At 42.6% G+C, this 16,645-nt stretch overlaps 1 protein-coding gene across 3 annotated transcripts in view; it reads left to right on the top strand.

Moving 5' to 3' along the window:
- The window catches only part of tom1 (target of myb1 membrane trafficking protein), a 105,488-nt gene that overhangs the window by 21,099 nt on the left and 67,744 nt on the right, over positions 1-16,645 (top strand). For 2 of the 3 annotated variants that reach the window (XM_059953761.1, XM_059953760.1), the window contains exon 2: positions 710-794. The exons of the other annotated variant lie outside the window; for it this stretch is intronic. In XM_059953761.1, the coding sequence (XP_059809744.1) occupies positions 710-794 (85 nt within the window). The remainder of the gene's footprint in view (positions 1-709; positions 795-16,645) is intronic. 3 annotated transcript variants of the gene reach the window in all.

Genomic DNA, 16,645 nt, shown 5'->3' with positions numbered 1-16,645 from the left:
ATCCAACGTGGTGCACTGAGAGGGTGCTGCGTTGTCAGAGATACCAGCCTTTGGTTGAGGATTTAAAATCAAGACTCCTGTGTTCCTGCTTGGATGGGAAAGGTTGTGTAGTACTATTTTGAAGAAGGCTTTTGGAATACACCCCATTATCCTGACCAGCTAAGTAATCCCTTCATCACCATCATGTGAAGGGCTGATGTTCTCATTGCATTAAAAGTTTTATGTTCAATTAGGCTCTTCAGAGTTGATCTGAGGATATTAAGGGTAGAGTGGAGTGAGAAGTCTTTCAGGAAAGGAAAGGCCTGTAATCAGAATCAGGTTTCATATCACTGGCATGTGTCATGAAATTTGTTAACGTCTGGCAACACTTGGTAGGCTGCCCCTACCTTGGGTGTGTTGGTTGTTAATGCAAATGACATCTTCCACTGTTTGATGTACATGTGATAAATAAACTTGAATTTTGAATCAAATCTTCCGAGAATGCTTATTGGATGTGGTTTATAGAGATCAGAGTACAGCTTGGGTGTAATAGCCCATCATGAGAGAGGATTATGATCATGACAATGACTGTTTACCTGCAAACAATCATCCATGCAATGATACCTGTAAGATATTTGCTAAGTGTTAGATATGACACGACTGAATAGCTGTGTCTCTGTAATCCTTTAATCACTTTAAGCCAGTTTCTTATGCGCTTTCTTTTTAATAGAACAAGCAACAGATGGATCTTTGCAGTCAGAGGACTGGGGCCTGAACATGGAGATATGTGATATTATCAATGAGACGGAAGATGGGTGAGTGTGATAAAGCACGGTGTTCAAAGATGGCTAGTTCTATGCTACATTCCATAGATTTATTAAAATATTTATGAAGATTACGATGTGGAATGCTTTCACCATCTAGGCCATGTTCTCTTCTCACTGCTGCTATCAGGAAGAAGGTACAGAAATCTCATAACCCACATAACTAGGTGCAGGAACAGCTATTACCCCTCAGTCATCAGGAACTTGAACCAATGGGGATAACTTCACACCACTTCACTTGTCCCGTCACTGAACTATTCTCACAACCAATAGACTCGCTTTCAAGAAGTCTTCATCTCATTGATATTTATTGCTGCTTATTATTATTATTTCTTTTTTGTATTTGCACAGTTTGTTGTTTTTTTGCACATTGTTGTTTGCCCTGTTGGAGGGTGGTCTTTCATTGATCCTGTTGTGTTTCTTGTACATGCTGTGAATGCCCACAAGAAAATGAATCTCAGGGTTGTATGTAGTGGCGTATGTGTTCTGATAATAAATTTACTTTGAACTTTGTGCTGTGCTTGTGTAAGACCTTGTAGATTGAATAGAGCCTAGTATGCCATCCTATTATAGACAGATGTGAAATTCACTCCAATTGAAATTTCACTTAACTAAATTTTGTCGTTATTGGAACCTATTAGAAAAAAATGCTTTCCCCGTGGTGAGGGTATTAATACTTGCAAATTGCTTGCTGTAGATATTTTGTATCTAGTGCAGTTCTTTAATCTGATTCCTTAACCTTAATTTTCCAATTTTTGAGCTTGCGAGAACTCACTTTTCCACGAAATCTGTAGAGGGAGATGAGAGTTATTTAATTATGCATTGGGCTTTGATGTTATTTTGAACTTTGTTTATCCCTATTGCAATGTCCCTTTGGACCATTGTACTTTGATCTAGCATAACAAACAGCCTGTTTATTCTACAGAGGAATGCACCTGCTCTGTGTGAATGAAATTAGTTCTAGTAACAGTTTAGAGAATTGTCCTGATCATGCTTTGTAATTTCTGCAACTGGATCCTGGACATCCTAACTGGAAGACCACAATCTGTATGGATAGGAAATAACATCACCTTGCTGACATTCAGCACTTGTACACTTCAGGGATGTGTGCTTAGTCCACTGCTGTTCTCTCTCTATACCAGGGGTCGGCAACCTTTACCACTGAAAGAGCCTTTTGGACCCGTTTCCCAGAGAAAAGAAAACACTGGGAGCCATAAAACCCGTTTGACATTTAAAATGAAATAACACTGCATGCAACGTTTTTTTTGCCTTTATGCTATGTATAAACAAACTATAATGTGTTGCATTTATGAAATCGATGAACTCCTGCAGAGAAAACAAAATTACATTTCTGCATGCAACAAAAACATTTTGAACTCCGAAAAAAAGACGTTGGGTTGAAGTTTACTTTTAAGTAAAATACTCAATGTCTATTTGAGTCCTTCTTGTATTTATGAAAAACGCCGAACTTAAATTGTCCGCCAGCAGCAAACCAAAAATAATGTCAGCCAGCTGTCAACCTGAAAAATAAAAGGATTATTTCACTGAACGATGAAAAAATATGAATATACGTAAAATAAGAGGCAATTAAAATATTTATCATACTTGGTTAATGGGATTTCTGCTCCTGGACCTCAGTGCACAGCATCTGCACATCAGGGCTGTATGATGTCACCTTCATCTTTACACAGGATCGCAAGCTGTCATCTGTGAGGCGTGTGCGATGTTTGTTTTTAATAAAGTTCATGTTGGAGAACACCTGATCACATACATATGTGGATCCAAAGATCGACAGGACTCCAAGCGCATACTTTTTAATGTTTACATAAATGTCGGGGATAGCATTCCATGTTTCGAACACAAGTTTGTCCGGTTTGGGGAGGTTTTCAATATCACTCCATTTGTGATTCTGAGCAAGAACGGCCTTCTGACGGGCAACATCTTCAAGGTCTGCTGTCAAGCGTCTAAACCTGGACACCCATATGTCTTTGTCGGCTATGTCGTCCAGTTCCATCTCAAGATCAGGTTGACTCACACCTGCCAATGCAGTCGTATTCAGTAGGGATGGATCGATGCTTAGGGGAGTGACCGGGAAGGATAATGTGTTTTTTTTTCCTCTCTGAACTCACAGAAGCGTTTCCCAAACGATGTTTGCATTGCGATGATTGCAGACTGTAAATACTCCGAATTTATCATGTCGTGAGCTTGTTTGAACTCTCTCAAATTGGGGAAGTGAGACAATGTGCCTTTCTGTAAATCTCTGGCAAGCACTGTCAACTTGCGCTCGAATACCAAAACATCCTCCAACATGTGCAGGGCTGTGCGTCCTTTCCCCTGAAGAGCTGTGTTCAGCGTGTTCAGGTGCACGGTCATGTCTACCATGAAGTGTAGCTTTTCCAGCCACTCTGGCTGTTCCAGCTCAGGAAAGGTGAGCCCTTTGCTGCCCAGGAAAGTTTTCACTTCTTCGAGACACACGACAAAGCGTTTCAGCACCTCCCCTCTGGACAGCCACCGGACTTTGTTGTGCAGCAGGAAATCAGAATATGCACTTTCCAGCTCGTCCAGTAACAAACGGAATTGACGGTGATTTAAACTTTTTGCCATTATTTTATTGACAATCTGAATGACAACATCCATTATTTCTGTGCATTCCGGAGGAAATGTTTGAGCGCACAGTGTCTCTTGGTGCAAGATGCAGTGAAAAGTCAGCAGCTTTCTGTCCAGCGACTTCTGCAGTAAAGCCACAAATCCCTTGTGCGCTCCTGTCATACTTGGTGCCCCATCAGTAGCTACTGACACCAGGTGGGTGGTCTTTATTCCTTTGGCTCTTAAACAATTCAAGACAGCTTCACAAATCTCCTCCCCCCGTGTTTGGCCTCTTAGAGGTATCAACTCAATCATTTCTTCCTGTGGCCTGGCAGAGTTTACGTACCGGCAGAACAGCGCTATTTGTTCAATATCACCTTTGTCTTTAGACTCGTCACAGGCAATCGAGTAGGCCACAGCTGAATTGATGTCTTTAATTTGCTGTCTTGTGATGTCTTCTGCCATTTTTATGGTTCTGTCTTTGACAGCCTTTGCAGAGAGGGGCATATCCCTGATTTTCTGCACAATTTCACTCTTGTTTTTAAAGTCCATGAATAGATGTTCTGAAATCTTAATGAAAGATTCTTTTATATATTCACCATCTGTAAACTGCTTCCCGTGCCTGACTATTTCCTGAGCGGCAACAAAACTAGCATATATAGTTGATTTTCCAGACTTCATCCACTTCTTGAAATGATTTTTGCTCAGATCAACCTTCTGCATCAGTTCCGAAACGACTTTTTTTCTCTCATCTCCATCCGGATATTTTTGAGCAAAGGCTGCGTGTTTATTCTGGAAATGTCTTGCGACATTTGACTTTTTGTTGTTTGCTAATTTCTCATTGCATATTAAGCATACCGGTAAACCAGTCTCGTCAGCAGTGAAAGTAAATGAATCTGCCCACGTATCATTAAGCGTTCTGTTTTCTTCAGTCACTTTTCTTTTTTTAGAATTCTCCATAGTTAGCCTAACTTGGATCAAAAAATTAAAGAAATCGCGCACTGGCGGGTGTCAGGTATTGGCAGTGGTGACGTATATTAATAGCGACAAAAAACACGTTTTATTTAGATTGTACAAGATCACCATAATCTTAAAATTTAGAATTACATTTCAAAAACTAACAAACTAACATAAAATACATTTTAATTAAATACTCATCATTTATTTTCCAAAGCCACAGGGAGCCGCAGCACAGAGATGAAAGAGTCGCATGCGGCTCTGGAGCCGCGGGTTGCCGACCCCTGATCTATACCCATGACTGTGTGGCTAGGCACAGCGGACAGAACTATTGTTGGCAGAATTTCAGACAGTGAAGAGAGGATGTACAGGAGCGAGATATATCTACTGGTTGAGTGATGTCACAGCAACAACCTTGCACTCGATGTCAGTAAGACCAAAGGACTGATTGTGTACTTCAGAAAGGGTAAGATGAGGGAACACACACCTGTCCTCAGCGAGGGATCAGAAGGGGAAAGGGTGATCAATTTCAAGTTCCTGTGTGTCAACATCTCTGAGAATATATCCTGGGCCCAACATATCAATGCAGCTGTAAAGAAGGCATGACTGTGGATATATTTCATTAGGATTTTGAGGAGATGTGGTATGTCACTAAAGACACTCGCAAATTTCTGCAGCTGTACCATGGAGAGCATTCTGACAGGCTGCATCACTGGTTTGTAGGTACAGAGGGACTACTGCACAGAATTGAAGTACGCTGCTGAAGAAGAAGAAGAAGAAAGCCCTTAACTCGAGCGGAGTCATCGGGACGCTGTCGTGATGACATTTTCTTTTAGCAGGCTTCCTTATTTTCACAAGGCTGAGGTTGCTGGCTTGATGCTCAGCCCAGAATGGATGGAAAAAATGCAAGGGAGCTGGCCGAATTCGAACTCCAGTGCTGATGCCACCATGCCACCAGCCGGCTAAGAAGTACGCTGCTGAGAGTTATAAAATTAGTCAGCTCCATCGTGGGCACTAGCAATGCCTCAAAAGGGTGGTATCCATCATTAAGGACCCTCATCACCCTGGACGTGCCCTCTTTTCACTGCTACCATCAAGAAGGAGGTGCAGGAGCCTGAAGGCACACACTCAGTGATTCAGGAACAGCTTCTTCCCCTCTGCTGTCAGACTTCTGAATGGACATTGAACCCATGAACACTACCTTGCCACTTGTTTAATTTTTATTTTTGCACTAATTTAATTTCTTTAAATTAATTCAGTTTCTTTAACTCAGTTTTTTCTCTATTATTATGTATTGCAATGTACTGCTGCCACAAAGACAAATTTAATGACATATGCCAGAGATACTGAATAGAAACAAAGAAAGCCTATAACACAATACAGGCCCTTCGTCCCACAAAGTTGTGTCGAGCATGTCCCTACCGTAGAAATTACTAGGCTTACCTATAGCCCTCTATTTTACTAAGCTCCATGTACCTATCTAAAAGCCTCTTCAAAGACCCTATCATATCCACCTCCACCACCGTTGCCGGCAGCCCATTCCATGCACTCACCACTCTCTGAGTAAAAAACTTACCCCTGATACCTCCTCTGTACCTACTTCCCAGCACCATAAACCTGAATCCTCTTGTGGCAACCATTTCAGCCCTGGGAAAAAGCCTCTGACTATCCACATGATCAATGCCTCTCATAATCTTATACACCTCTCTCAGGTCACCTCTCATCCTCCGTCACTCCAAGGAGAAAGGCTGAGTTCACTCAACCTATTCTCATAAGGTATGCTCCCCAATCCAAGCACCATCCTTGTAAATCTCCTCTGCACCCTTTCTATGGCTTTCACATCCTTCCTGTAGTGAGGTGACTAGAAATGAGTACAGTACTCCAAGTGGGGTCTGGCCAGGGTTCTATATGGCTGCAACATTACCTCTTGGCTCCTAAGTTCATTTCCACGATTGATGAAGGCCAATACACCATACGCCTTCTTAACCACAGAGTCAACCTCAAAGCAACTGCTTTGTGCATCCTATGGACCCCAAGATCCCTCTGATTCTCCACACTGCCAGGAGTCTTATGATTCAGTTGCTGCCTTCTGATTCAGTTGCTGCCTTATTTACCAACAGAGCCTTGTGAAATATTTTGGTAGTGTTAAACACAGTTTATAAATACAGTGAAATCTGCTTATTTCCTTTGTGTTTGTGGGAAATCACCACATCAAATGTCTATTGGCACTTAGTGAGCAGGAAGGAATGGATGACATCTCTGCTCTATCAGATCTACTGTTTTACAGTATTCTAAACAATCCATCAGTCTGCTGCTGCCTGTAAGAAGTTTGTACATTCTCCCCATGACTGTGTGGGTTTCCTCTGGGTGCTCTGGTTTCCTCCCACAGTCCAAAGACATACTGTAGGTTAATTGGTCATTGTTAATTGTCTTGTGATTAGGCTGGGAATAAATTAGGGGAATGTTGGGTGGCTTGGCTTTATTTCACAGTGTAAGTCAATAAATAAAACATCCCCCTGTCCCCACTGCAACACCATCCGTGAACAGAATGTAAAACCCACAAAACAGAAAGAATGCTTGTCTTGTGTTTGAACAGAATGTGTGGCACCTGTGGAGCATCTTATCTGTAAAGACGCCACTGCAGATGTCCTTTGAGGTACATAAGCTAGGAATTTATAAAAGTGCTGATTAGGTTCCTGATGACCAACAAAATACACTGCCCCGTGCCCTTAGTGAAGCCAGTCTGGTAACTCAGATTCAGGATAAACCAACAACATTGTATGACCACAGGGCATGTTTGCTAATGTTTATGTAGTTGCTGAGAGCGGCAAGGCTGCATAATGTGAATGATGTTTCTCAGTGAGGTTGAGCGGAGATGTGTATATTAACAATGATTTTGTCAACAATGAAAAAGCCTTCCAGATATGCATTCACTAAATAATTTCCGTTATGATTCTGTAAATATTTTTGGAAGAAAACAATGGAAGTAATCCAATTATTCTTTCTAAAAACATTGTAAAATGAAAGATTAGAATTAATAACCCTAGTTTAAAAAAAAGCATTACCAGCTTATCTATATTAAAACCTGTAATAAAGCCAAAACACATTACAGCACTTGTTGATGTTTTCACAATAATATTACACTGGGGTGACTAAGGGCAGATGTTGAAAGAAGTAACTTTCCAATATCTTGTTGGCCGAGAGAGGAGGGAGGAGAAATGGTCAGAATTTGTGAAACTCTCTGGAAATTAGTACAAACTGGTATATATTTACACTGAAGTAACTGGCTCAAGACCTGGCCAAGCTTCCTTTTTGTCTTCTACAATCATTTGCGTTAGTGTATTGGATTTATAATCATCCCTTAAATTTAATCTTTAAACATTATTGTAAGATGCATGGAATGTGCTTTTTATACCTAGTAATCTTTTACAGTATTTTAATGGAATTGAAAGGCAACACGAGTGAATCTGCAGATGCTGGAAATAAATAAAAAACACAAAATGCTGGTAGAACTCAGCAGGCCAGACAGTATCTATGGGAGGAGGTAGTGACGACGTTTTGGGCCGAAACCCTTCATCAGGAGTGAAGTAACATGGGATGGTCGAGGAGGGATAAGAAGTGGGGGGGGGGGAATAAAGTAGAGAGCTGGGAAGTGATAGGCTGGAGGGAAATGGGTTGGGGGAAGGTGGAGAATTATGGGAAAGAAAGGTAGGGCTGAGGGGAGAGATTATAGTGAGGGAAGAAAAAGAGAGAGGAAGAGAATCAGACTAAAATAATAGATGGGGATGGGGGTAAGGGTGGGGGGCAATGGGACAGTGGGTCTGCCTGGATAGGCAGGTTTGTGAATCTTAGGTAGGAGGTAGAAACGGGAAGTGCGGGGTGTGGGAACTATAAGTTTGGTGGCCGTGGATGGGAGATCTCCCGAGCTGATGAGATCGGAAATGGTTTGGGAGACATTGGACTGGTGCTTCCTAGTGGGGTCATGGTCCGGGGTAGATAAGAGGAGGTGTTAGCGAGTTGTCGTCATGCCTCCGCTATGTACAGGTCACCAAACTTATAGTTCCCGCACCCCGCACTTCCCGTTTCTACCTCCTACCTAAGATTCACAAACCTGCCTGTCCAGGCAGACCCATTGTCTCTGCTTGCTCCTGCCCCACTGAACTCATTTCTGCCTATCTCGACTCTGTTTTATCTCCCCTTGTTCAATCCCTTCCCACCTATGTCCGTGATACTTCCCATGCTTTACATCTCTTCAAAGATTTCAAGTTCCCTGGCCCCCACCGCCTCATTTTCACCATGGACGTCCAGTCCCTATATACCTCTATCCCCCACCAGGAAGGTCTCTGAGCTCTCCGTTTCTTCCTGGATTCCAGACCCAGCCAGTCACCCTCTACCACCACTCTTCTCCGCCTCGCGGAATTAGTCCTCATGCTTAACAATTTCTCCTTTGGCTCCTCCCACTTCCTCCAAACTAAAGGTGTAGCCATGGGCACCCGCATGGGTCCTAGCTATGCCTGCCTTTTTGTTGGCCATGTGGAGCAATCTATGTTCCAAGCCTACACCGGTATCTGTCCTCCTCTTTTCTTGCGTTATATCGACGACTGCGTTGGTACTGCTTCCTGCACGCATGCTGAGCTCGTCGACTTCATTAACTTCACCTCCAACTTTCACCCTGCCCTCAAATTCACCTGGTCTATTTCCGACACCTCCCTCCCTTTTCTAGATCTTTCTGTTTCTATCTCTGGAGTCAGCCTATCCACTGATGTCTACTACAAACCTACTAACTCCCACAGCTACCTAGAGTATTCCTCCTCCCACCCTGTCTCCTGCAAAAATGCTATCCCTTTCTCTCAATTCCTCCGCCTCCGCCGCATCTGCTCTCAGGATGAGGCTTTCCATTCTAGGACAAAGGAGATGTCTTCCTTTTTTAAAGAAAGGGGCTTCCCTTCATCCACTATCAACTCTGCCCTCCATCGCATCTCCCGTATTTCACGCACCTCTGCCCTCACCCCATCCCCCCGCCAGCCCACCGGGGATAGAGTCCCCCTGGTCCTCACCTATCACCCTACCAGCCTACAGATCCAATGTATAATCCTCCGTAACTTCTGCCACCTCCTACATGATCCCACCACCAACCACATCTTCCCCTCCCCCCCCCACTCTTGGCTTTCCGTAGGGATCGCTCCCTAAGCGACTCCCTTGACATTCATCCCCCCCATCCCTCTCCATGGACCTCCCTCCAGCTAAGCATCCCTGCAAACGGAAGAAGTGCCACACCTGCCCCCACACTTCTTCCCTCACCACCATTCCAGGCCCCAGACAGTCCTTTAGGGTGAGGCAACACTTCACCTGTGAGTCAGCTGGAGTGATATACTGTATCCGGTGCTCCCGATGTGGCCATTTATACATTGGGGAGACCCGCCGCAGACTGGGAGACCGTTTCACCGAACACCGGCGCTCAGTCCTCCAGCAGTGGCGGGATCTCCCTGTGGCCGCACACTTCAATTCCACAGACCACTCCCACTCCGACATGTCTGTCCATGGCCTCCTCGACCGTCAAGATGAGGCCACACGCAGGTCAATGGAGCAATACCTTATCTCCTGCCTAGGTAGCCTCCTACCTGCCGTCATGAACATCCAACTCACTGACCTCCGCTGATACCCCTGCCCCCCACCCTTACCCCCAACCCTACCTATTATTTTAGTCTGGTTCTCTTTCTCTCTCTTTTCCCCCCTCACTATAATCTCTCCCCCCAGCCCTACCTTTCTTTCTCTTTTATTTCCCACAATTCTCCACCTTCCCTCTAGCCCATTTCCCTCCAGCCTATCACTTCCCAGCTCTCTACTTCATCCCTCCCCCCACTTCTTATCCCCCCTCGACCATCCCATGTTACTTCACTCCTGATGAAGGGTTTCGGCCCGAAACATCGTCACTACCTCCTCCCATAGATGCTGTGTGGCCTGCTGAGTTCTGCCAGCATTTTGTGTTTTTCTTAATGGAATTGGCAAGCTCAGTGGTGTATAAGTCATAAACTTGGGTGTGAAGGTTATATTTAGAAAACTGTGGAATTAAGATTGGCAACACCCTTGAAATGTATTATTTAATCTGCTCAATCATGTTTGCTTGCATTCTTGGCATATTCTTTACTAAAGCAATGTACATAAATTGGAGGAACTCAGCAGGTCAGGCAGCATCTATGGAAATGAATGAACAGTTGATGTTTCAGGCCAAAACCTTTCTCCAGGTCCTGAAGAAGGATCTCGACTCAAAACATTGACTGTTTATTCATTTCCATGGATGCTGCCTGACCTGCTGAATTCCTCCAGCATTTTGTGTGTGTTGCTTTGAATTCCCAGCCTCTGCAGACTTTCTCGTGTTTATATTTTGTACTATTCTTCTGTATTTGGTATGTTAGGTTTTCCAGGACTTCATCTATTGAATGACAACAAACTGTTCTAATTACAATACAGTCTCTTTTTTTCTCTCTCTTGCTCATTCTAAAATTATTTTATTAACTTTTAAATATCCTGCTTTTACATCTCCTCCCAGCTTAGATCCCTCATCTGCACTGCTCTGTAATCAATTGTTTCATTCCTACTTTTCTCGATTAAACTGAACATTTACATGTGTATACACTTGTGGTTAGACCGTGATTGACTATGCCTGCACTGGCATAATATTCCCTGGTCAATTAAGGTAAACATTCCTTTTTACTACTCCCACACTCTGTCTATGCTGCCATCTTCAGGGATGTGTGGACTTGTACATCAAGGCCTTTTGGTTACTAAGTACTCCCTCAGGCCCTAATGTTTATGAATATGACCTACCCTTTTTAGACCCCTAAGCTCACATTTCTTGTTTTGCCCCTTACATTGCTGGCACTCAGTCCTGATGTTCATAGCTTCCTTCATCATGTCAGTAGCTTCCTCTTAGTTTTCATTGTTCAGCTATGAAAGTCCTGGGTGGAGACTCGGGAATACCATCGCACTCAGATGTAGAAGAATTGTCCTTTGCTGTTTCTGTAACAGTTTTGTTTGACCAGTCAGGCTTGTTAGCATTGAACTGAACCCCTGAACATGGAGGACCAGTGGACCACTCTTAGTTTGGTCTCTACCCTTTGGCTGTTTGGCATGGGTGACCCTACCAAGAGCCAAAGCATAAAGCCCTGACTCCAGCCAACTAGATCTCCGAGGCATGCAAGCCTCCAAATCCAATTACAAGGTTGTGGTCCTCTTTGAGAAGCCTCACGTTTATCTGGATTAAATTCCATCAGCCATTTCTCTGCCTAACTTGCCTTTTTTTTTTGTAAGTGGTTCATTTCAATTAGATCACAAAGTTGCTTTAAATCATAAAGTTGCATCCAGTCCCATTTAAAGCAAGTTCAAGGACATGACAGGAAAATGGCAGGTACTAAATGTACATAAATGAAGTAGAACCATTCAAAATGTTCAAATTTCTGAAAGTTAAAGGAAAAGAACTGTGAGTAACAATGTCAATTGACCTCTAGATGCCAGTGAATGGAAATGCATTCAGGGTTAAAGTCTGAACTCAAACCATGCAGTACTGTACAAGTTTCATTATGGTTGAGTATCTGATGGAAATGTTCTGCTGTGCAAATGATTGCCTGTGTGTGTTAATGTAGAAAAATCCCTTTTGTATCTAGTTGCTCAGAAATCTACTTGAAGTAACATCTGCTGTTCTTTGTGGTGAGAATGTTTCCTCTTCTGAATGCAGTGCTAAATACAGATTAGATTGAACGTAAATGGTTATAATTGCCACTAAAATATCATTTTTATCGTCAACTATGTTGAAACGTTCATGTAAGGGAATTATAATTTGCACTGACAAACTGAAACCACACTGTTTGATTAAAATACTAATTACGGCTTAATGCACCATTTTTAAACCCAATCAGACCTGTAATTATTGATAAGATTTTAAGGGTGATTATAGTGGAACTCTGTAGATATCTAAGATATATGTGCGCTACTGTGCAAACATCTTGTGCGGGGGGGGGGGGGGGTCTGTCTGTCTGTGTCGGTGTCGCGAGTCCCTAAGAAGTTTGCACAGTACTGTAGTATTTTATGTATTGACTGTACTAGTGCTCCAAATAAGAAAAAATTCATGACATAACTGATGATAAGACTGATTCTGATATTGGTCTCAGTTGTGGAATGAGATTGGGAAGGGGACAGGGAGTGGGGAATCATGGTTAGGAAAAGGGGAAGGGAGAGGAGGGAGCAGGAAGCAAGAGAGATATTTTGTAATCTATAAAGCAATTATTTGGAATCAAATGACCTTGCCTGGTGTCTCAGGGCTGGGTGTGTGTCTGCACATGTGTCACCCCCCTACCCCTGAAAGTGCTTCTCTGCTACCTGTGCTACACTCCTCCTGCAGCACTCCACCCTCTCCATTCCCAAAATCCTTTGCTCTCTTCAAATTTACAAACTTGGTCACCACTCCACATCGACAAATACAATACTGTGCAGAAGTCGTAGGCACTCTAGCAAAGAACTGTAAGGAATCGTAGATGGGTCGTTTCAGGATGATCAGATAGTTGTAGTTCAATGTGAAGTTTCCAAAGCTGCTCAGAGTTATTGAGGTTAATGACAAATGCTTGTGGTTTTGCTGTCAACAAGACCTTCCCAGATACCTGTACTACAGTTCTGGTCTCTTGTACATAAGACCATAGGATATAGGAGCAGAATTAAGCCATTTTGCCCATCAAGCCTGATCCAATTTTCCTCTCAGGCCCAACCTCCTGCCTTCTCCCTGTATCCCTTCGTGCCCTGATCTTCCAAGAATCTATCAACCTCTGCCTTAAATATACATAAAGACTTGGCCTCCACAGCTGCCTGTGGCAAAGAATTCTATGGATTCATCACTCTGGCTAAAGAAATTCCTCCTCATCTCCATTCTTAAAAAATGCTCCTCAGTGTCCTAGACCATAGGAAACATCCTCTCCACATCCACTCTTTCAAGACCTTTCACAATTCGATTGGTTTCAATGTGGTCAGCTCTTGTTCTTCTAAATTCTAGTGAATACAGGCCCAGAGTCATCAAACACTCTTCATATGACAAGTCATTTAATCCTTTGAACCCTCTAAGATAAGGAACCCAAAGCTGCTCACAATACTCCAAGTGAAGCCTCACCAGTACTTTATAAAACCTCAACATTACATCCTTTGAGACATGTGCTATGAGGTTTTATCAATAAAAGTTGTTTTTTTCCCCAAGTGGTTGTATGATTGGACATTTATTTTCTCTGTAAAGGTTAGTTGCAGGTAAATTTGAAGGAGCATCTTTGACAGTGAATGGAGTTTGGAGAAAAGTAATCTTAAAATCATTCCTTGATTGCAATAATTCTGAGAGCTGCCTTGCACTTCAGTAAATTTAAGTGGTGATTTGAACCTTGCTTAGTTTTTATTTCAAAGTTCAAAGGTTCATTTATTATCAAAGCATACTACTCTGAAATGCTCCTTCTCCAGATAGCCTCGAAACGAAGAGAAATAAAAAGAACAGCACGATCATCAATCTCCTGCCCCCACACAAAAACAGCAAAACATCAATCCCCCCAAATCCCCCTCCCATGCACACAAAAACAAAAACGAATGGGCGAAAATACAGAGTATTAAAAACTATAAGACTGAAAGAAAGTCCATAGTCTATATTCCAAATTCATATCCAAAATGCTGAAACAGCAGCAGGCCACAAAGGCTTCGCCTTTCCAGCAGCAGAACAAGAGGGCAGGCAGCTGGTGCTCACTTCCACATTCGCCTCGATGTTTCCGTTTCCTTCGTCGCTTTAATTGACGAAATGGAGTTGAACATCAGCTCTTGCCCCTTCCTGCAGCCCCCTCGCCACAAAGCTTGCGCTGGCTGCCGCCTGAAATCTTCTTGGAGACAGCAAAGTGCAGGATCACCGAAATGATCTCCAAACTGCAAATCACAGGTTCCAACAGTTAAGTCCTCGAAAGCAATCTTGCTTTGCTGCTGTTAATGCAGAAAAATTGAAACACCCTCAACGTTCACTTTTGGTGATTTTGTTAAATTATACCTGTAATGTTGGTGTGTGCTGGGGCAGCAGGCTGAGGGTAGCAGACAGCAACAGAATTAACAAACTCATTCTCAAGGCCAGTGATATTGTGGGGGTGGAACTGGACTCTCTGACGGTGGTGTCTGAAAAGAGGGTGCTGTCCAAGTTGCATGCCATCTTGGACAATGTCCCCCATCCGCTCCATAATGTACTGGTTAGGCACGAGAGTACATTCAGCCAGAGACTCATTCCACCGAGATGTAACACTGAGCATCATAGGAAGTCATTCCTGCAGTGGCCATCAAACTTTATAACTCCTCCCTCAGAGTGCCAGACAATCTGAGCCAATAGGCTGGTCCTGGACTTATTTCCACTTAGCAAAATTTACTTATTATTATTTAATTATTTCTGGTTTTATATTGCTATATTTCTACACTATTCTTGGTTAGTGCAACTGTAACAGAACCCAATTTTCCTCAGGATCAATAATGTATCTCTGTCTGTAAACCCCCAAGAATTATCTTTGGTATTTCATTTTGTTGTGACTTCATTATTGTAAAAAGGAATGTTTAACTTTTTAGAAGTGATTTTGTTAAGCTGGAAGTGTGTTTCTGAGCAGAACATGCCTAAAAGGAACATTCAGGTATAGAATTACTAACATTTTTGAGATAAGGAACAGGTTGGCGTGGCTGCTATTCAATTTGATAACAGTCAGATTTTGCCATGTATATCAGCTGGTTGAGTTCTATTTTGGCTTAACTGGCGATTAAAATTACACTTGTCTGGACTATGGTTGATTATACGTTCAACCAGGAGGCTCCTGCTTGTGGTTCTCAGTGAGAGGCTAAGTTTCAGTTCATTTAGAGGCAACTGATGGTGCTTGTTCCTGACCGCAAAGTCCTGTCCATGTTGACTGAGAAATATTGTCCCAGAATCATTCACCTTGGAACCAGTGCTGGTTTTGATAGAATTTTATACAGAAGGAAATCTGTGTCCTTTGCTCACTTTTACTTTTGCAAAGGGCGTCCTGATTTTGGTTAGCTATGGATGTCTCTGCAACTGTTATCAGGCAATTCCTTTAGATCAGTGATGACATGGATGCCAGTTTTCAAGGTTGTGGGGTGACTGACGGACCAATGTGGGAATCTCAGGCTGCCTCAGAATTTGGGCAGAGAGCAATAATAGACTTATAACATGACTTGGGTGAAAGAGGAATAGTAAATCGTAAATAGTAAAACTCATCTCCCTGTTGTGTATGAGACAGGATGGGAAGGAGGAAAGTATTTTTCATGTCTTTGATTATTTTTAAGTTCCATATTGAAATTATTCAGAGTAATATTTCTTGTGTATGTATGGACACTGTGCCTCGCATTTTCAGAGCAATTGGGATGCGCAATAAACCTGTGACGTCCAATTGAATAATGTAATTTAGTGTTAACATTTCACTCATGATTGAGTGGCTCGGCATAGCTCAAACACCTTCTAAAGCTTTGCAATAGCACAAATATTGTTGGTGAAATCTGAGGGTGATGAGATGTACAGGTCTATCCTGGGACCAACCTATTGAAGCAATTCCGAAGAAGACACAATGGCAGCTTTACTTTATTTGGAGTCTGAGGAGGTTTGATTTTTCACAAAAGACTCTTAACAGGTTTCTGTAGATGTACAGCAGAGAGCATTCTGATTGTCTGCATCACTACCGGTATGGAGGCTCCAATGCACAGGAATAAAAAAAAGCCAGAAGGGTGCAGTTGGTTCCATCAAGGGTACTAGTTTCCCCATCAAGGATATCTTCAGAAATTGGTGCCTCAAGAGGGTGTCAGGTATCATTCAGGACCCTCACCATCCAGGACATGCCCTCTTCTCATTGCTACCATCAGGGATGAGATGGAGCAGGGGTTCCCAATCTTTTTTGTACCATGAGACACCATTAACTAAGCAATTCATGGACCCAGGTTGAGAACCCCTGAGTTAGAGGAACTTGAAGACATCAACTCAATGCTTTAAGAATAGCTTCTTTACCTCCACTATCAGATTTTTGAATGGTCCATTAACCTATGAGTACTACCTTTTTTCTATTTTGCACTTTTAAAAACGTATTTCTTACTGGTATTTTTAAAAAAATTTATATCACTGTACTGCAGCTGAAAAACAAGTTTCATGACATGTCCTGATAATAAACCTGATTCTGTTCCTTCACGATTCGTGGAATCAAATTTGGATTATTTTGAGTTCAGTGGTTAATCTTTGAATAAGTCTTCTG

The sequence above is a fragment of the Hypanus sabinus genome, chromosome 29, assembly GCF_030144855.1.
Source record: "Hypanus sabinus isolate sHypSab1 chromosome 29, sHypSab1.hap1, whole genome shotgun sequence".
Lineage (NCBI taxonomy): Eukaryota > Metazoa > Chordata > Chondrichthyes > Myliobatiformes > Dasyatidae > Hypanus > Hypanus sabinus.
This window is presented reverse-complemented; position numbering and strand designations above follow the sequence as displayed.